The following is a 22,955-nucleotide window of genomic DNA, read 5'->3' as shown; positions in this document are numbered from 1 at the left end:
TAAAATATGTTAAAATGAAAATAATGTAGAATAAGCTGTAGCCAATTAGATGGATGGCTTCAGGAAAGGGAACTGCACTAGTCTGTTGAGCGAGGATGTTTGGCGCATGGGAAATTCAGCCGGGGGCGGGCAGAGGACAGTGCGGGTGGAGATGCGAAAGCAGATGGTCGGTCTTTAGGTAGCTAGGAAGTGAAACAACTTAGAAAATTTCACATTGTGTGGTATTGCATGACTTAGTCTCTGAATGGTGAGCATTTGTGCGCCTGATATGAACTCTAATTTTTCAATTAGTTAACAAAGTGGAGTATTGCACTTGTAATTCACAATGCAATTGTGAATGATTGAACCATGTCAAATGGATATGCACTTCAGTGGAATAGTAATTCTAAATACGACCACTTCCACTATTAGTTTGCTTTCTGAATAAACATTATTCTAACCAGATTGCAACTGTGTGGCCTACATGATTTATGGGTCGTTAATTTAGCTCCCGATATTATTATTACTGTTGTTACATGTTATAATAATGCTTTGAAGAGGCACTCCATCTTCAGGCCATGAGTGGCCTACCGGGACCATCCGACAGCCGTGTCATCCTCAGTGGAGGATGCGGATAGGAGGGGCATGGGGTCAGCACACCGCCCTCCCGGCCGTTATGATGGTACTGTTGACCGAAGCCGCTACTATTCGGTCGAGTAGCTCCTCAATTGGCATCATGTGGCTGAGTGCACCCCAAAAAATGGCAACAGTGCATGGCGGCCTGGATGGTCACCCATCCAAGTGCCGACCACACCTGACAGCGCTTAACTTCGGTGATCTCACAGGAACCGATGTACCCACTGCGGCAACGCCGTTGCCATAATAATGTTTTGTTGTTGTTGTGGTCTTCAGTCCTGAGACTGGTTTGATGCAATTCTCCATGCTACTCTATCCTGTGCAAGCTTCTTCATCTCCCAGCACCTACTGCAACCTACATCCTTCTGAATCTGCTTGGTGTATTCATCTCTTGGTCTCCCTCTACGATTTTTACCCTCCACACTGCCATCCAATACTAAATTGGTGATCCCTTGATGCCTCAGAACATGTCCTACCAACCGATCCCTTCTTCTAGTTAAGCTGTTCCACAAACTCCTCCTCTCCCCAATCCTATTCAACACCTCCTCATTAGTTATGTGATCTACCCATCTAATCTTCAGCATTCTTCTGTAGCACCACATTTCGAAAGCTTCTATTCTCTTCTTGTCTAAACTATTTGTCGTCCACGTTTCACTTCCATACATGGCTACACTTCATACAAATACATTCAGGAACGACTTCCTGACACTGAAATCTATACTCGATGTTAACAAATTTCTCTTCTTCAGAAACGCTTTCCTTCCCATTGCCGGTCTACATTTAATATCCTCTCTACTTCGACGAGCATCAGTTATTTTGCTCCCCAAATTGCAAAACTCCTTTACTACTTTAAGTGTCTCATTTCCTAATCTAATACCCTCAACATCACCCGACTTAATTCGACTACATTCCATTATCCTCGTTTTGCTTTTGTTGATGTTCGTCTTATATCCTCCCTTTAAGACACTATCCATTCCATTCAACTGGTCTTCCAAGTCCTTTGATGTCTCTGACAGAATTACAATGTCATCGGCGAACCTCAAAGTTTTTTATTTCTTCTCCATGGATTTTAATACCTACTCCGAATTTTTCTTTTGCTTCCTTCACTGCTTGCTCAATATACAGATTGAATAACATCGGGGAGAGGCTACAACCCTGTCTCACTCCCTTCCTAACCACTGCTTCCCTTTCATCCCCCTCAACTCTTATAACTGCCATCTGGTTTCTATACAAATTGTGAATAGCCTTTCGCTCCCTATATTTTACCCCTGCCATCTTCATGAAAGAGAGTATTCCAGTCAACATTGTCAAAAGCTTTCTGTAAGTCTACAAATGCTAGAAACGTAGGTTTGCCTTTCCTTAATCTAGCTTCTAAGATAAGCCGTAGGGTCAGTATTGCCTCACGTGTCCCAATATTTCTACGGAATCCAAACTGATCTTCCCCAAGGTTGGCTTCTACTAGTTTTTCCATTCATCTGTAAAGAATTTGGGTTAGTATTTTGCAGCCCTGACTTATTAAATTGATAGTTTGGTAATTTTCACATCTGTCAACACCTACTTTCTTTGGGATTGGAATTATTACATTCTTCTTGAAGTCTGAGGGTATTTCGCCTGTCTCATACATCTTGCTCAGCAGATAGTAGAGGTTTGTCAGGACTGGGTCTCCCAAGGCCATCAGTAGTTCTAATGGAATGTTGTTTACTCCAGGGGCCTTGTTTCAACTTAGGTCTTTCAGTGCTTTGTCAAACTCTTCACACAGTATCATATCACCCATTTCATCTTCATCTACAGCCTCTTCCATTTCCATAATATTGTCCTCAAGTACATCGCCCTTGTATAGACCCTCTATATACTCCTTCCACCTTTCTGCTTTCCCTTCTTTGCTTAGAACTGGGTTTCCATCTGAGCTCTTGATATTCACACAAGTGGTTCTCTTTTCTCCAAAGGTCTTTTTAATTTTCCTGTAGGCAGTATCTATCTTACCCCTGCTGAGATAAGCCTCTACATCCTTACATTTATCCTCTAGCCATCCCTACTTAGCCATTTTGCACTTCCTGTCGATCTCATTTTTGAGACGTTTGTATTCCTTTTTTCCTGCTTCAATATAATGTTTTATGTTTCATAAACTTTTGCAAACTTTCATCAACTAGGCAATCTAACCATAGGGTCACACATGTCTAATTTAGGGTGTGTAATGCAATATGTGTGGTTCAACTCCTAGACGAGTTTGAGCCAAGACATTTCGATGACGAGGAACCGCATGTGAGCCTGAACATCTTTGTGATGTTAGCTCGTAAAAATATCTGTGCATCTGATGTCTTTTATTGCAGCTTGCAGCTGGATTAGTCCAGCACTCATTCTCATAGCAATCAGTTTCATTGAAAGGACAAATTACAGTCCAAGCTATGTACAAAAAGGTCTGTCATGAGTGAATGTTATTGTTTGTGGCAGATTTACAGCCTCAAATATTTTAGTTCTAATTTTGAAGCACATATCTCTCTAAAATAATCTGCACGCCTGTTCTAATCTGTTCTCCAAGATGACTTCAGAAACATCTGGACCATTGAAACTCACAACAAGCCATTTCATCCTTTCCTTTTGGCCAATGGGCTACTTCATTATCTATTATTAATAAATTTAATAAGTCATTACAAATTTGTGGTGATGTTAAATATAGTTAATACACAACCAGAAGTCAGCACATGTGCCATGCCAAGTTCTCACAAAATAATGTGGAAATACTTTTTAATGGTGCCTTATTTGATGCATGCTTGAAACTTGCTCTTGATGAAGAATGAAGAATAATAATTGTGATCAATATAACTTTCATATTGTAGCACTACAACTTCCCGCCCTTTAGAATTACAATTACCAATTTTCATGGAATTTTCTAGCAATACTTAGAACACAAAAATTGTTATGATCATGAACTATCTAGGTAACATTACGGTAAAAGAATTAACTCAGAAATACCACATAAAGAATCTACAGACATTATTCAGCATCTTATATCAGAATGATTTTAATTGTACTTTAAATAACTACACTTCTACTAAACCGACAGTGAACCATTTCAGCCTCACTCAACACAAATATGGGGTCAAGCCAACTCAACAGCAAACAGTCTTCCTCTAACATCAGAGACCTGTGTCATGCCTAAGTGAAATGAATTATCCAGTTCAAAAAAAGTTTTTTTACCAACTGCATATATGTCAAAATGTGCGTGCTTAGATTTAAAGGGAGAAGGGAATAAAGAAATAAGCCCTATGAAAAAAAAAAACAGTTTCACAGTAAAATAAAAACAAAACAGTAGCCAAACTGAAGACAATATGTTCAAAAATGCATGCGTTTGCACATCTGTGAAATAAAAATCTGCTGCTGGATAACATTCAATACCACATTGTTCCACCCCACTTATTCTAACATGCTTGGATCCTCTGTGGCCTGCTGTCCACAAGGTGGTGGAGACACTGTGGTTAAGCTTGATCCATCTTCAACAATAGCCCTCTTCTTGTCTTCCTGTATCTGGGGAGGTTTCCTAGAACAATACACTGCAAGTTTCAACTGGTCCCAAGCATGCCCAATTGGGTTAATGCCAACAGGCATTGCATGCCATCCCATTTGGTTTATTCCTGCCTATTGTAGTAAGGTGTTGAAAAGGTGGGTGTGGTGCACTCATGCAGTACTGTCTTGAAAGATTAACTTAGCGCTAGTATACTGAATGTAAGGCTGCACAACAGTCGAAAGATCCTGTCTCAAAACGGATAGTCTCAAATTACCCTCAATATTGATATGAGGCATGCAACACCTGTATATGATACTGCCCCAAAGCACGACTGACTTGCCTCCCTGATTAACATGTGCAACTACATGCCTCAGACTTGCATTGGTACATGGTTGCCACCACACTCTTCTACAAGGACCATCAGGTGTCAGACAAAACCTCCACTTTTGATGTTAACCTGTCACCATTAATACATGTTTTCTGGCCAACTTCTTTACACTGGGGGTTTGTATTTATTTATTTATTTATTTATTTTCATAATGATAGCCTAAGAGGCCAAATCGATCGTTTGGAGATGATTGTGTACTGTTTAGGTCAACACAGTCCTACAGTTGGCTCTAAAAGACCAGCACACTATGCTGTTGTGTTCTCCTTGGGAAACTTAGAAGCTATAATTTGTAGAAAGTAGTCATCAGCTGGTGTTGTTGACCACTATAAGGCAGATTTTCAATGTACTGTGCCTCACATAGTTGCTTAATGTTCAATTTATATCACTGGTGTGTATGTCATTTCTGTGAGAAATTTCTCAAGCTGATAACCCTTTTTGCTGTAAAGTGACAATGCATTCACCATCATCTGAATTATAAAAGATCATTACAGATGTGTTGGCAGAGTGGACAATGTACACAAGCCACATTGTTCTGTTCATGATTGGAGAGACAGGATATTCTACTGAATAGGTAACAGAGAATGGCAGATCTTCTCTGTTGCAGCTGAAGTATAACACCATATGTGCCATAAAGATCAGTTATACACTCCTGGAAATGGAAAAAAGAACACATTGACACCGGTGTGTCAGACCCACCATACTTGCTCCGGACACTGCGAGAGGGCTGTAAAAGCAATGATCACACGCACGGCACAGCGGACACACCAGGAACCGCGGTGTTAGCCGTCGAATGGCGCTAGCTGCGCAGCATTTGTGCACCGCCGCCGTCAGTGTCAGCCAGTTTGCCGTGGCATACGGAGCTCCATCGCAGTCTTTAACACTGGTAGCATGCCGCGACAGCGTGGACGTGAACCGTATGTGCAGTTGACGGACTTTGAGCGAGGGCGTATAGTGGGCATGCGGGAGGCCGGGTGGACGTACCGCCGAATTGCTCAACACGTGGGGCGTGAGGTCTCCACAGTTCATCGATGTTGTCGCCAGTGGTCGGCGGAAGGTGCACGTGCCCGTCGACCTGGGACCGGACCGCAGCGACGCACGGATGCACGCCAAGACCGTAGGATCCTACGCAGTGCCGTAGGGGACCGCACCGCCACTTCCCAGCAAATTAGGGACACTGTTGCTCCTGGGGTATCGGCGAGGACCATACGCAACCGTCTCCATGAAGCTGGGCTACGGTCCCGCACACCGTTAGGCCGTCTTCCGCTCACGCCCCAACATCGTGCAGCCCGCCTCCAGTGGTGTCGCGACAGGCGTGAATGGAGGGACGAATAGAGACGTGTCGTCTTCAGCGATGAGAGTCGCTTCTACGTTGGTGCCAATGATGGTCGTATGCGTGTTTGGCGCCGTGCAGGTGAGCGCCACAATCAGGACTGCATACGACCGAGGCACACAGGGCCAACACCCGGCATCATGGCGTGGGGAGCGATCTCCTACACTGGCCGTACACCACTGGTGATCGTCGAGGGGACACTGAATAGTGCACGGTACATCCAAACCGTCATCGAACCCATCGTTCTACCATTCCTAGACCGGCAAGGGAACTTGCTGTTCCAACAGGACAATGCATGTCCGCATGTATCCCGTGCCACCCAACGTGCTCTAGAAGGTGTAAGTCAACTACCCTGGCCAGCAAGATCTCCGGATCTGTCCCCCATTGAGCATGTTTGGGACTGGATGAAGCGTCGTCTCACGCGGTCTGCACGTCCAGCACGAACGCTGGTCCAACTGAGGCGCCAGGTGGAAATGGCATGGCAAGTCGTTCCACAGGACTACATCCAGCATCTCTACGATCGTCTCCATGGGAGAATAGCAGCCTGCATTGCTGCGAAAGGTGGATATACACTGTACTAGTGCCGACATTGTGCATGCTCTGTTGCGTGTGTGTATGTGCCTGTGGTTCTGTCAGTGTGATCATGTGATGTATCTGACCCCAGGAATGTGTCAATAAAGTTTCCCCTTCCTGGGACAATGAATTCACGGTGTTCTTATTTCAATTTCCAGGAGTGTAGTTGTGGCAAATGGAAGGCTTCTCAGCCCCATCCTTGCTGCTTCATCATGACCATAGGCAGTCCGTGCAGTATATAGGCCACAACTGCCACCTCCACAGTACACACACAACCTCAATAAAATGGATCAATGCTCCGCAAGAACAGCCCCTTGCATCAGAGCTATCCAAATTCAAGGCCTCAAGGGGGCAGATCTAGGTGTTGATGAAGATTGGACCTGCCCCTCTGTGTCATCCTCTACTGATGCCCCCAGCACACCAAGCTGCAGTGTTGAACCAGTAGGTTGCATTCTCAGACATAGAGCTATCTGTCAAAAAGCAAATTCCTTACAGTAGGGTAATTATTGATCACTGGTCTAAGTTTCATTCTGGACATTGCCATCCATCAAATCTACACACCAAGCCTCTACATCAAAGGCATTACCAAAGTAACTCCAGCTTCTGCTGCTCTGTCAGTGATAGCTTTGGCAGGCAACAGCTCTGGTAACAATGCTGAAATGAAGGAGACTGCACTGCCTAATCATATTAGTGCTGTGTTGAGTGCAACTGCCCTCATATTTTCCTGTCAACTTCTCATTTCATCACTGCTCACTGACTGTTTGGTTTGTGGGGCGCTCAACTGCGCAGTCTTCAGCACCTGTACAAATTCCCAATTTTTACACAGTCCACTTTTTTACTCAGTCCAATCTAGACACTGTCACGAGTGATGATGATGATGTTTATGAGGATGATGAAATGATGAGGACAACACAAACACCCAATCCCTGGGAAGAAAAAATCCCCAACATGGCCAGGAATCAAACCCAGGACCCCTTGATCTAGAGGCAGCAACGCTAGTCACTAGACCACGAGCTCTCATGGACTGTGTATATGATTTTATACCACTATATCTTGACAGTGTTTCACTGGTGTTGAATTATTTGCTATGAACATTGACTTCTCTGTTAGTCCCTTTTCCATCTGGCACTCGCGTGACAATGGCCTCAGTGATAATATTCTTATTTTGTGTGACTATATTTGCTCCACTGGAGCCTGTCTTTGACTTAAACAATGATGACAACAACAACAACATTACAATGAAAATCAGAATCTTATGTTTATAAATACATCTGGGAATGTTATGTGAGACAGCCATTGGTACTAAAATGCATAATTAGAAAAGGAAGACAGTAACAGATCAGCCTGATAGACATCAAGTTATCTCAGACTTATGACCACCACACCTAATGTAAGTCTGTTAATTTATCATTGTAACAACATGACTTCCATAATGAATGACTAAGCAACCATACACTGCATAGAAACAGTGTTTCTTCGGCACTTGGAAGTGAATATGTGATTATGATGGCGCTGTTTTATCCACATCAGATAAATGACAGGGGGGATTACAGTGCACTGCTTTGATCTGAAAAACATTTACTTTCAATGCATGTTCGAGTGTAGTCATAGACCAACTTAGCCAATAATGGTGCATTAGCTATGCATCAATGGGACGCTTATCTAATACAGCTTTGGATTTCAAAAGGGAGATTCAAGTGAGGTAGCTGTTTAAATTTTCATTAAGTTCAAACAAACATTTTAAATGATAATGTATCACCAGCTCACATATTCAGCAAATTATTCTAGACATTTGACTGTGTCACTCACAGCATTCTACTTAAGAAGTTATTGTTTTATGGAATACACATTCCCCTCCCCTTCAGTTTATTCTTTACTTCTGGTTTATTTCTTGCTTCTGAAATGCAATGTAAGAAACTACATTGGGCAGTTGAAGTATAAAGGTAAGGTGAAAAACTCTTGGTCTGGTACAACAGTTGTGTGATCGACAACTACATTTTGTATGTTTCTACATGATGTAAAATCCCACAAATCAAGTGCATACTTTGTATGGACAATAATTTGATCCTTATAGCACCATAAAGTAGTCATATTGTGGTGTTTATTTCCACCGGAGAAAATTGAATACCATGCTGTTATAAAATTCTCTGTTTTGGAGACTTTATTGTTAATTTAAAAGCCATTCAAAGGTTGTGAAGTTTGTAAGGGTTCTTCTCCTGCAATGTCATCACTTCACACTTGGGCAACTGAATTCAAATGTGGCCCTGCTTCTTGTGAAGATGATACACATGAAGGATGCCTGAAAGCTGCAACTACAGATAAAAACCTCAAAAATTACACAATATAGTAATGGATAAAAGTATATGGTATAGCTGCCATCATAAGCACAGAGAAAACGGTGTGGTAAATTTTACTGTGCTCCATTGGAAGGAAACCATATTTTATACTCAAATGAAGTTAACATTTTGTATTAATATAATGATTTCTAACAATGAATATGAACATTTGGTTACTGATATGAATATTGGTGGACTGTATGATTACACTTACGTTTAAGGCTATGGTTTGAAAAATGGATGTGATGGTCTGAAATCTGAATCTAGTTGCCACAAAGGAAATTACTATTATCACAGCTGTGATGGATATTGAAAAAAAAAGAAAATATTTAACACCCAATTAGCTGGTCCTATCCTCCATCATTTTGGAATTTCATATACCCTTGTATCTGTTGAACACCTGCCATCCAGGATCACACACTGGATTCTATTACTTAAGATCCTGCCCAGCCACTCACATATCTGAGAACCTATTCCATATGCTCAGACCTTCCTAAACAGTCTACAATGGAGCACTATGTCAATGCTTTCTAGAAATCTGGGAACATGGAATCTGCTTGTTGGCCTTACTCCCTGGTTTACAATACATATTGAGAGAAAAGAGAAAGCTGAGTTTTGTGTGAGCAATGCTTTTTCAATCTGTGCTGATTTGTGTACTGAAGCTTCACTGTCTCAAGTTCTTAAGGCATTTGTTAACAATTCTGTCAACAGTTGTAGTATCTATATTGGGCAACTATTTTTGAACCTTACAGGTTCATTTTCAAGCCTGGTCTACTGAAGCTGCAATGACAGTGCCTGATCTTAATCATAAAAATCAAATAGGCAACACATGCTTGATAAATGTTTGATGAATGATTGTCACAATCCAAACATGCCTCTTACCGAGTCAAGTACAGTTTGATTTTGACCTGGTAAGAGGCATGTGTGGATTCTGGCATTCATTCTGCAAACATTTATCAAGCATATGTTGCCACTCTGACATTTATTGTTAAGATCAAACACTGTCAGTGCAGACTCAGCAGGCCAGACTTGAAAATGAAACTGTAAGATTTGAAACTAGTTGCCTGGCATAAATACTGTAACTGCTGAAAGAACCATTAATAAACATTTTAAGGAATTTAATACAGTTTCTGGTTCCCTGTCAACAAAATTTCAAAACTGAAGACTCAAGGAACTTTATTATTTTCAGACTTAGAATAAATTCAAAAATTCTGCAGCAAACTAACATTAAGGATATCAGCCTCTAATTTTGTGAGTTTCTCCTTTTACTCTTCTTATATGGATGAGTCATCTGCGCTTTTTCTGGTGCCTCAGGACTTTGCACTAGATGAGAGATTCACAATTAATGCAAGCTTAGTTAGGAAGCAATGCTGAAAAGTATTCTCTGTAGAACCAAAATGGGATTCCATCTGGACTTGCTGACTTATTTGTTTCAACTCTTTCAGTTGCTTCTTAACATGAGAGACATCTATTTTTGTGTCTTACATATGGGAGTCTGTGTGATGCTCAAATGATGGGATGTCTGTATGATTTTCACCAGAAATGCTATCCTCTGACTTCACCTGTTTCTGTAATTATATCTGTGGTTTGAAAACAATCTGCACCCAATAAGGAAGCTATGGTAAGCATAGATGGGTATATTTCAGACCTCACAGAATTACTCTTAATGAGTAGAATAAAGTCACTGCAAAAGCATTTGAGCAGCCACACAGACCTCAATGGGGAGTACATAAAAAATAATAGCATTTTTGAGCAATGAAACACATTCTTTCAGTGCTAAAACTTTTCACCTATGCCTTGTAATTCATAGAGGGACACAAATCATCTGCACAAAATGAAATTGGAATGGCCACTGAACTGGGTACAATCAACGATACATTACTGTTCTTCCTTGATGTTAACAATTTGTAATTTTTTGTGAATCGGGAGATAGAATTACTCATGTTTTGTCAATGATGAATGGATTATTTTTTTAAAGTGACTAACTAATTTTGCTCCAGTGACCACCTTTACACTTAGAGAAAGTACACATCATACAATTTTGTAATGTGAAAAACACCACACAATGTTTAACACAGTAGACCAACAAGAAATAATAATTGAGATAGAAAATTCTCAGGTCTTGGGCATACCTACTGATGAAAACTTAAATAACTATACATTAAACTTATCAGCATATTTAAGTTTAGGTATTTTTGATGTAAGACTACCAACATTCAACACAAAAAGATCATTTGATGTCCTATGGGATAATACTTTAGCGAAGCTACTGAATGTGGCAAAATTTATTGATTGTGCACAACAAAGTAATTGGAATTATAGATTTAGTTCCCACAACTGCAACTTGGAGGTCTGTGCTTAATCAGTTGAAAATATTAACCACAGCATCACTGTTAATTTACTCAATACTGAAATGTTTCGTTGACAATGATTCTGAGGCAGAGAGGAATAGAGAACATCACCAATACAAAACTAAAAGAAAGCATTATCTGCACTTCTCCGTAGTGAATGCAACATAGGCACAGAAGGGAGTGATATACAAAGCCATAAAACTTTTTGGCACTATAAAAATAAAAATAAAATATCTGACAAACAGTAAAAGTATTTTCAAGTCAAAGTTGTTTCTCCAAGGTAACTGTTCCAATACATAGAAAAATTACTGAACAAAAATAAAAAGTCATCTATAAACCTATAAGTCAGCAGTATTTAGCTTAACATTACATTTATGTAATAAATGTGTAAAAAAGATTACTAAATTGACTCATCCTACAAAATAAATAGTAAATATGTGATACAGAATGCACACCTCACTGACCTAAACAAACCTAAGACTATGACTAATATTGAATTACAACATTACGCTCACATATTACTGTTGCATGGAAGCTTAAAGGATGTTCTATATGGTACTGCGAAGACAATGGCATGTTTCATGTAGTATTTAATCAAGACTGTTGTAAAATATAAATTCTGATTCCAAGCACATATTTTAGAATAAATACACTACCTGTAGCAGTAGTTTCTGTATCTTCCTCCACAGTTTCACTTGGTGCCTCACTTGTTCTTCTTTCTGTTAATGATGAGATATTCAGCATCATCATGCCATGTGACAATAGTTCCTTGACCTTTTCAGTAGTAGGTCCACTCCACAGCAATGTGTCTAAGCTCTGTCGACGGTTAAGATTACTCATGTCTCCTTCAGTCACTGTACTTGAACGTGTTGTAAATCGAGTTAAGCTACTATCCAATTTTGACTTAACAGGTGAATTTTGAGTAGCTTTGTCCAATGAAACTGCTCTAAACAGACTTGGAACACCTGACTTTATTATGTGTGCTGGGGATGGTACCTTCCCTGCCAAGAGTGGATGTTGTTCCGGAGATTTTGCTTCAGCACTTTCAGTCCAACACTTCTTGATGGGAGATGAATGACGTGAAAATTTCATTACAGATTCTTGTTTTGATGAGCCCTGTGGTGCAAAATGGTTCTGTTGGACAAATCGTACAGCTTCAATGCTTTTGAGTGGTTGCTGACTTTCATTATCTGCTATGGGTAAAACTGGAGTATAGTTACTCTCCACAGATTTTGCAGCAGATCCCATTTTGACAAATGGCTGGGAGATTTCTTCTGGTGAATGTTCCAGACTAATCTCAGTCCAGACCTGGTCATCTGAAGTATTCTCAGGCAGTAAAGTTGTTTCAGAAGAACTCTCTATCTCATGAGGTCTCATTAATATGTTACTGTCTTCATCACTTTCCGAAACTTCAAAACCTGAGACTGTTCTATTTTTTGACTGTGTATTGGGTGAGTTACTTTCCGAAACCTTTGAATTGATCTTGGTAACCATATGCCTTGGAGACAATGATGTAGATTGTAAGGTGTTTTGTGACTGTATAGCTAGTTCGGCCATTGGTTTTCCATTTACAGACTGTTCAACATTTCTGTTTGGAGTGCCCAAATATTCTGAGATCTGGGAATGTATCATATCTTTTTCTGCCTGAAACAGAAACAAAAGCAACATGTTTCACAGAAGAGGAAATGGCCTTTACACAGTTCATATTAATGGATGTACTAATCTCTGGTTCACCTAAACTGATATAACACATAAATTTGTATTTTTTAAAAATTACGTTTCGTGTTGCTGAAGTCAAAGTGATGGTGGATTAAATTAGTTGAATGATTTGAAGAAAATAGTTTATCTATCATCTACTGACACAACACATTCTTTTCAAGCAAAAAATATTACATACACTGTTTTAGTGTGGTATAAATTGAAAACAACAGTTTATGTTGTTGAATGCAAGAAAAAAACAAAATCAAATTTCAAATGTCAGCCACATTAGTGCCATTCTTCTCCTACTCATTGTCATACATTCAACAAAATGAGAGTATATGTCTACATCCTGCTACCTTCAACCCACCACCCCAACCAACCACAGTCCACATCCACCTGCACATTATGTGCTTAACAAATGAGCATAAAGTTCCCAAGCCACTTTTGTTCAAATGGCTCTAAGCACTATGGGACTTAACATCTGAGGTCATCAGTCCCCTAGACTTAGAACTACTGAAACCTAACTAACCTAAGGACATCACACACGTCCATGCCCAAGGCAGTATTCGAATCTGCGACCGTAGCAGCAGCGCGGTTCCGGACTGAAGCGCCTAGAACCGCTTGGCACGAATTTTGTAACTTTGAATAAAACTGCATGAAAACTTAATAGGTAGATCAAATCTTGCTGAGTACATTTGAACATCAACAACAAAAATAACAATACATTCAGAGCAAGTGCTTTGCAAACAGTTCAATACAAAGTGTGAATGATATTCACAGCAGCCTCAGGAAGTTAGATTACTTCAAAATGAATTATATTTTCTCTCAGATAATAGCAAATGGCTCCTCTGCTGCTTTTATCTTTTTGAAATATGAAATGAGTAAAAAAGAATGGCACTGCTGTTAAAATGCTACAGATAAATGATTTTTGTTTATATTTCTGAAATATTCTGAATATTGTAATCAATAGGAATGTACCATTTTTGATTAAGGAACTGGTTGTGGCTTTGATCAAAGAATAACATAAAACATTTCTCTTTACACAACTATTAGGTAATCCACATTAAGTATGGACATGTATTCAGTATACAAGCCACTGAAATAGAAATAAAAATTACCTTAGATACTATAGGTGCAGCTTTTGGCCCTAACTTGTCAGGTAGCTTAAGAAATTCATCACCTGAGTCAGAATCAGGAGGTCCTGTGCCAGTGGAATCTGACCATACATCTGCATAAAAGAAATCACAGTAGGGTAAGTACTGATAATGCTTTACAAAAATATTACAAAATTAATGTGTTCTTGCAACTGACCTGTGTCAGTAGCAGATGATGAACTCAGGACAGGTGGTAGTACTCCACCTGGATGACCTTCGATCTTTTCACCAGGTCTCTCAGGAGAGGTAAGTAATGGAACTGGAGAATCTGAGCCAACACCAGAGCCCCTTGCTCCTAGTGGATCTCCACTATACTTGCGAGTCTGTAAATAACAATCTATAAATACAGACAGAAAGAAAGCTATAAATTCACAATAAGAGTGGGCAAGTGTTGGCAGAAATGTGGACAAACTGAAGTATGGGAAAGGGCACTATAAGAACAAGATGAAACTGAATATCACTATGTAAGTTCACTCGAAAAGTCACACTCTGAATCCTCCCACAAAGTTCTGTTATTTAATGTGATTATTACTATAATAGATGATATCATGTACAGTGTTATAGAGAAATTGCACAAATTCAACATTCCAGTCATTCTTTTACATAATGTGCTTTCCAGAGTGATAAAAAAGACATTTATAAGCAGAAGCTATAAATATGTTGCCTTACTAACAATCTCCAGATGATTTCAAGATAATTGGTTTTCAGGAAAGAATCTCTCTCTTGCTCTCTATGTCTCCCTCTGTGAATGTGTGTGTATACATGTGTTTACATGAAATATTTACTTACCCTATGAATTTCATCACTGATTTGCTCCAGGTTACGTAGTGCCTCTGCATAATTCATTTTTGCTTGGCCTACTTGCTTTTCTAGACTCTTGACACGCTTCTTTTGCTCTTCCAATAACTGATTGAACTGGGCTTTCATTTCAAAGTATGGCCTGACAAGAGTAACAAAAAAATATGTATATCACATTGTTTCAAAATAAATTATTCATATAAAAAATTCTGTTTTGTTTACTTAGGATCTACAGCATCATAAATTGGATATCTGAAAAATGCTTTAGAGTCTTTTTTAACTAAAACTATTAAGAAGTAATTTTTCCTTTATTTGTTTGTGATAATTAAACTAAAATCTACACGTCTTCCAGAAACAGCTAATTTTGACGTCTATGTCCATTTTCAATTGGGCAATATGTGCAAATAGTTGAGAAGTATTCATATAATGTCCAAATTGCATCTTCAACTGTATACAAATGAATGAACTGCTTGTACATATACTGAAGTTGATTAGCAGCAAACAGAGCATTTCCATAGTTAAACTCTAGCACACAGGTTACAGCAAGGCTGCATTCAAATAACAACTGTTGCTATACTTAAATGTCTATTTGATGGCAGTAAAATGTACATTAACAAACTGTTGTAACCCATAGGGCTACCATCCACTTTGGTGGGCATCAGACACACCAGACTTCACAATGACCACCTATTTATGCAGCTGCTTCAAGCTGCTCAGTCTCCTTTGTCTTTACACACAGTACTGTGCACTTACCATTCTCTACATAAGAAACTATTTGCTGTTATGCTAAATTATTTGGACTGTGTACTACACTTGCAACCCTTTAATTGAATTTAAACTGTAAAATATATGAGTTAACTGAATTGCCACCCTATTTTTATGTTGCTAGCTACAATGTAAGTGCCAATGATAGTGGTCAAACTTAGTGCTATGTTGTGGTTGGTTGGGTGATTTGAGGGAGGGGAGCAATTAGTGAGATCATCAGTGCCATTGGGTTATGGAAGGTTGGGGAAGGAAGTCAGCCACACCCTTTCTGAGGAACCATCCCAGAATTTGCCTGAAGCAATTTAGGAAAATCGCAGAAAACCTAACTCAGGATGGCCGGATGCGGGTTTGAAACATCGTCCTCCCAAATGCGAGTCCAGTGTGCTAACCACTGCGCTACCTAACTCAGGATGGCCGGATGCGGGTTTGAAACATCGTCCTCCCGAATGTGAGTCCAGTGTGCTAACCACTGCACTATTTCGCTTGGTGCTATGTTGTGCAAACTTGGACTCAGCACAGCATCAACCACCATCAGGCTTGTCCATGGAGGCCATTTTTCAGCATTTTTTGAGACAGCTGTTGGAAGGATGGAAGCACCAGAAAGCTCTTTTCACAAAATTGCTTTTAAATCAGACAGAAACACATGCACCACTGTTCCTGCCATATGATGAAACAATTGAAGAGTGGAGTGTGTATGAGAAGTGACTCTGGCAGCGTTTTGCCACACTGAAGGAGGTAACAGACCCTGCTACTGATAAATCCCTCTTTTTTTCCTTGGATTCTGCCCCCAACATACTGGTTGCTTTGTAAGCTTGCTCTCCACCCCACCATACATACACACACACACGCACACACACCGATCTGGCCCAGCTAAATTTTGAGGAAATGTGTGCTCTCTTAAATGCCCATTTTCACAGGCATTGTCAAATTATATTGTCACAAATGAAGTTCTATCAATGTCAAAGACAGCCCAACCTGTTATACCACTTGTGGGCAGTGAATTACAGGGTCTCAGTAGAAAGTGCCATTTCATTATTCCCAATGCTAAGGAATTATATGTGGAGGTTATGATCTCGGATACTATTATTTGTGCAGTCCCACGTAAGGACGTATGTCAAAAACCATTGCAATTTGACAACCTCACCTTGGGGGAGGTATAGAAATTGGCTCAGTTGTTCAAAATCTCCCAGGCAGTCAGTCACCATTTAGAATCTTGGACAGACATGGCAGTCATCACTTCCATCCCAGGTAATGCATACATGGCTGCACTCTGGCTCCACTTTGAAAACAAGGGATGAAATATTGGCCCATCGTCAGGCACACACTTCAGTCATACCCAGACTGTTTTCACAAGCCTTCCCATGATAACTGCTCAAAAAGGTGGGCACAATGTGTCACTTGTAATAAAGATGGACATCTGACTTCTGCATGTTGAGCCTCCTCGTTCCAGCACTTCCCTTGGTATGAATGAATGGCTGTTAATGTAATCACCTTGGAATGGCACAATGCAATGGTGGTGCCCAAGAAACTGTTCATTATGCTTGCCATGTGCAACAGATACAGGTAACAATTATTGAACTATATGAAGAAACAGGTAAATTAGTTACAAACTATGGTGTGCACACACTTTATTCAACATGTAATCATCACTTCAGATATTCAGATTTTGGTTATGACATGTATGATGTCTGCCATCATTGGTGATGATGTGGTGCAGACAAATAGCGAAATTCTGCATGACCTGCTGAAGTATTGGAAAATCTATGCTGTCAATGACCTCCTGAATGGCTGTTTTCAGCTCAGCAATGGTTTTGGGGTTATTGCTTGTCTTTACTCCAGTCCCCAAAAAAGTAGTCACATGTGTTCAGATCCTAAGAATATGGTGGCCAATCGAGGCCCATGCCAGTGGCCTCTGGGTACTCCAGAGCCAGAATGCTGTTCCCAAAGTGCTCCTCCAGGACATCAAATGCTCTCCTGCTTTGATGAGGTTGAGCTCTGTCTTGCACGAATGACATCCTGTCAAAATGAGTGTAACTTTGGATAATGGGGATGAAATAATCTTAAAAAACCTTCACGTAGCAGTCGGTAGTCACAGTTCCATCAAGGAATAGCACACCAATTATGGACACTGCACACCATATAGTCACCCATTGAGGGTGAAGAGACGTCTCAATTGCAAAATTCGAAATCTCAGTCTCCCAGATGTGATGATATTGCTTATTGACAAACCCATCCAAATTAAAATGGGCTTCATCGCTAAACCAAACCATTCTCACATCAACGTCCTGTTTGTCAATTCTGTCAACAATGGTGTTGGTAAAACACAACTGCTGTTCCACAGCCCTGGTGCTCAATGGCTGATGGGTTTAAATTTTGTATGGGAAGAGATGTATGTCTTCAACAACAATTTGTCGCAATGTCTTCTGGTTGATTCCCACCTGTTGTGCAGCTCATCTGATTGATTTCATGAGGCAGGTTTGAAACACAGTGCATGTCTTCCATTACCAACACTGTCATCACAAACACTACCCATTCTCTCAAACTTGCGAATCAAATTCTTATTGTTAGCACACTTGCACCAGTTGCTTCAGCTTGAACTCGGTTGCAAACTTCCTTTGAGCTGCAGTTGGGCTTTTATTGCTTGCGTAGTAGGCCTTCACGAGTGCTATATGCTCAGGCACACTGTACTGTGACATTTTCATTTGCAAATGGCTGACAACAAAAAGGCACATGCACTGGTGACATCTTCAACAACTGCCGATATTTTGATAGGTGCTTACCCAGTCATTTTCAATGCACAAATGCACCAAGAAAGCACTGTACAAATTTAAATTTTCTTGCAGCATTTGTGCCTTGAAAATGACTGGGTGTGCACCTGTTGAAATATCATCAGTTGTCAGAGATGTCATCCGGATACATTCCCATAAATTATTTGAACAGTACAAGCATTGATTAGCTGTCATGCGTTTCTCTCCAAATCAGATCCACAGCAATCATAAACTTGTTAAATTTCTGAATAGACTGCATTATTCCATATAAAGATTAATCAATTTTCATCACATGGTCATTTATGAACAAGCGTACAAATAAAACAGCACAGACCAAAACCAAATTTTCCCTTCCAATACATAGTCATTATTTTGTCTGTGCCATGTGATAAGTTTTTAGGCAGACTTCAGAATGAACTTCAGGTAAAGTCAGGTGACTATTATCTCTAATAAACTGACTTATCTCAAGAAACAGACTGCGTACACATTCAAAAGACTTGTTTTAATGGGTGACCTGTGTTTCTTTCAAAGTGAAAAGCTAGTCCATTTGTGCAAGCCCAGCTAATCACATTTATGAAAACACAGTCCGCGGCTCGTGGTCTTGTGGTTTGTGGTAGCGTTCTCACTTCCCATGCACGGGGTCCCAGGTTCGATTCCCGGCAGGGTCAGGGATTTTCTCTGCCTCGAGATGACTGGGTGTTGTGTGTCTTTCATCATCATTTCATCCTCATTCACTCGCAAGTCGCTGTAGTGTCGTTAAAGAACTTGTGGAGCGGCGGCCAAACCGCCCCGCGAGGTGTCTCCTGGCCACCATTGCCATACGCTCATTATTATTATTATGAAAACATAATTTACTGTTGTCCTTGTTTATACATATTTTATCAGCTTTGTAATGTACATCTTCTGCCAATAGCCCTAATTCTGCCATATGATGCACATAATCTTGTTTATCATTAACAATGAGAAAGTACTGGGCCTGTATTCCAGCCATGTAGAAAGTCTTTTGAAATTCTCATTGTGCATATGATGTGGTGCTCCTCTGTGAATTGCTTTACAAAGCAATGATAACATTTTGTGTGTTATTCCTTGAAAAATAACCAGTCTTTTCTGAATCAGGTCTTCCATAAAACACTGCTTTTATCGTATAAATTTATGGCTGACAATTAAATGCCTTTGATAAGATGAAGAACACTGGTGATACTTCACTATCTAATTATTTTATTGTCATAACTTAATGCCATGTCTCAGGAATCATGAGGAACAGGCTGATGATCAGCAGCAAGCACACAGATGCTAGATGAAAAAACACCTGCCTGCACCACGTCATATGACATGGCACATTCCCATGATCTCTAGAGCAGAATAAAGTGACACAAACAGTTATGGTAAGTCAGTCTAGTACTCTGTCTGGATGATTAATGGATATACGTTGGCTTTGGACTTGTTTTTGTATGGTATTTGACTGTGTCTAGAATTCTCATAGTGTTATGATGGACTTTGGCTTATTTCACAGATTTGCAGTATTTCACAGTGCTAATTCTTTGCCTAACTACCACCAGCCAGAAGTGTGTGTTGTGCTCCAAACTCTTTACTTGTGCAGAAGTTATAAACATATTTGTGTTCAAATACATGTAATGGTAAATCTGCTCCAACAGGATGTTCTATCATGTCGCAACTACCTGGAAGATATAATTGTAACAAGTGGATATACACATGTACATCTGTGAAATTTACATCAGCTTTGCAGCATGTTGCAGAATGCGGGTTGAACTGTAATCCAAAGGAATTCCAGTTTTTCCAGAAGTTTGTTGAATATTTAGGGTTTGTCATTATACAATGTGAATCTCGCAGAAACAGCAGCACATTCAGGTGATTGATCATTTGCCTGCCATAAACAATCTTGAGGGATACAAGCTTTTTTGTGAAAATTAAATTATTATGGTACATTCATTCTCAATGTGGAGCAATCTCCATAAGAAAGTCAGCATACACAGTTCCTGACTTATTTGCTGATGATATGAACCTGCTCTACAAGAACACATCACTGAAACTTATGAGAAATGACATAATTAACAATAATGAAAGACTCAGGGCCAGATACTCACTTCAACAGATGAGAAGTGATCTGCTTTGCAATAGGCACAGTGGTGTGTCACACTCTGGAAAAGCTTTTCCTCACAGTATTATAGGTCGCAGCTGTGTCTCCCAAAGGTTCTATGTTATATAAGATTATTCAGTGGACACAAAGGACATGGCACAACAACCTACCCACTCATGCTCACCCAGTACAAAAAGGTAACTTCAGTATCACCTCTTGATAAAAACATGGTTTTCTTCTATTAGCCACAGAGCACAAATCTCAGACTAGTTGTACCACTCAGCCTCCATGCAAAAGTCCTTTCCCTATTACATGTTGGGCACTGGAGAGTCACACATATGAACACCTTGGCCAGATGTCATATGTACTGGCCAATGAATCTGCAATAAAGCACATGGCACAATCCTGTGCAAGCTGTGCCACTTATCAAACAGCACCTCCAAGAGCATACTCTCGGGCTGTGGGGTATGTCCACATAGATTTTGCTGGCCCCTTTCTGAATACTATGAGGTTTGTGATTGTGGAAGCCTACTCTCAGTTCCATTATGTTCATCAAATGGCATTCTTCACAACAGAAATGATGGTCAAAGCATCGGCTACAATCTTCACCATTGAAGGTTTTCATGGCCTTCAGTTCAGTTCTAACATCTACACCACTTTCTGCAGCTGGCACTGCATCCACAATCTGCTTATGACTGTACCATCCACAGTACGATGGTAAAGCAGAGCATATAATACTGACATCCAAGAATGAAAAGGCTGTGGCCCCACAGTCAGCATCAATGCAGGATGCGTTCACTCTACCTCTGAACTCATACAGGTTCACTTGATTCCGTAAGAAGACCCCACAGAAATTTCTCCATAGGCAAATACTACAGGCCCCCCTGCATTTGTTGTAGCCTCAGGTTCACCACAGCCATGCCCTGACATGTCATCAGTTCCAGGCAGTTGCTGTGGCATGGGCTCAGACATTCAGACTGCCCACTACAATTATGGGGGCACAAAAGTGGCACCATTATCACATGGCGGCAGATAACTAACAGTGGCACTGTCATCAGAACCAGCTTGGACCCAGGCAGGAGGCCCCAGGCTCCTGTCAGCCCTTACAACCTGCTTCCTGGACCATAGGTGAATCAGGCACTACCATCCCTCAATCTGCAGCAGCAGGAACATCACCTCCAATTATGCTCCATCACCATGCCAAACTACTGGTCCCCAGCACCCCTAATGAAAGTCGTGTGATGCAACATGACATCCAACAGTACCTCCCCAGCCCTGGAATTGTAAATCAAGTGCATCATCAGACATCAAGATGATGGAGTCTTCATCACATGACATTCTTCTTATTTGAATCACATTCTATTTGCTAACTGTAACACTATGTTGGAACATTGCAGTTAACAGCACAACTCACTTTCTTAAGCAGCAATATAGAATGCTATAGCACTAAGTAAGTAGCAGTTCCCGTAATTAATACACAGGCAGTGATACTGGATGTGCTGTGTGGCTGTGGTGTGTAGAACATTGCGTCAGCCAGGAGAGTGGATCCTGCTCAAAGATTATGCCAGAGGCCCACCAACATTTCTGCACAGTCCACCTGCTTAGTTCAGTGGTAATGTGTTTGCATACCATGCAGCAGGCCCAGGATCGATTCCTGGGTGGGTTTGAGATTTTCTCTGCTTGTGAACTGGGTGCTGTGTTGTCCTCATCATCATTTTATCATCACTGACATGCAAGTCACACAATGTGGCCTCACTTGAAATAAGACTTGCACTCAGTAGCCGAACTTCCCTGGATGGGTCCTCCAAGCTATCAGTGCCACACAATGATTTCATTTCATTTCATTTTGGCACAATGCAAAGAGATTTCTTTCATCAAATATTAATTATTAAAAGCCACCTTGAACAATTTGAATGCTAGGCAGAACCTAAGTTTCATTAAAGCTTTGCTACTACCATGCCAATATGCAGTAAACTACTTATATCAGGTTGGTTCAAATGGCTCTGAGCACTATGGGACTTAACATCTGAGGTCATCAGTCCCCTAGAACTTAGAACTACTTAAACCTAACTAACCTAAGGACATCACACACATCCATACCCGAGGCAGGATTCGAACCTGCGACCGTAGCAGCTGCGCGGTTCCGGGCTGAAGTGCCTAGAACCGCTCAGCCACTGCGGCCGGCATTTATATCAGGAAACAAAGAAAATATATTAATCTCCTGACAGTATATGAATACCTCTAAAGTTATTCAATGTGCACTAAAGATTTCTGTTGCATGCCAGTTGGTGTTAGGACACATTCCAGACTTGATGTTTGTGCAAGTTATGCTCTCAATTTTACATTTTTTTGAAGTTATTTATGTTTAATGGTGTGATTGTTAACTGTTTTACAATGTTTGTTAATAAATGCACCATAATGGCATCTAAAAATTTAGTTAAAGTACATTAACTACCCAAATATCCATTAACAGCCACACAGATAGACTATCTGCATCTGTCAAAGAATCTTATGGCACTACAAGAGCTGCTTCATGTGACTTCATCAGCAAGAAAACTGAACAGAATAGGTAT

The 22,955-nt window shown here is 40.4% G+C and overlaps 1 protein-coding gene across 2 annotated transcripts in view; it reads right to left on the bottom strand.

The window, feature by feature from the left end:
* LOC124721387 overlaps positions 1 to 22,955 on the bottom strand; it is a 254,236-nt gene that overhangs the window by 16,465 nt on the left and 214,816 nt on the right. For both annotated transcript variants that reach the window (XM_047246323.1, XM_047246324.1), the window contains 4 exons: positions 14,743 to 14,893; positions 14,111 to 14,276; positions 13,918 to 14,027; positions 11,755 to 12,742 (listed from right to left, as the gene is read on the bottom strand). In XM_047246323.1, coding sequence (XP_047102279.1) covers positions 11,755 to 12,742; positions 13,918 to 14,027; positions 14,111 to 14,276; positions 14,743 to 14,893 — 1,415 coding nt within the window. The remainder of the gene's footprint in view (positions 1 to 11,754; positions 12,743 to 13,917; positions 14,028 to 14,110; positions 14,277 to 14,742; positions 14,894 to 22,955) is intronic.

Source organism: Schistocerca piceifrons, chromosome X (assembly GCF_021461385.2).
Source record: "Schistocerca piceifrons isolate TAMUIC-IGC-003096 chromosome X, iqSchPice1.1, whole genome shotgun sequence".
In the NCBI taxonomy this organism is placed as follows: Eukaryota; Metazoa; Arthropoda; class Insecta; order Orthoptera; family Acrididae; genus Schistocerca; species Schistocerca piceifrons.
The sequence above is the reverse complement of the archived record's forward strand: the minus strand, read 5'-3'. Positions and strand labels throughout refer to the sequence as shown.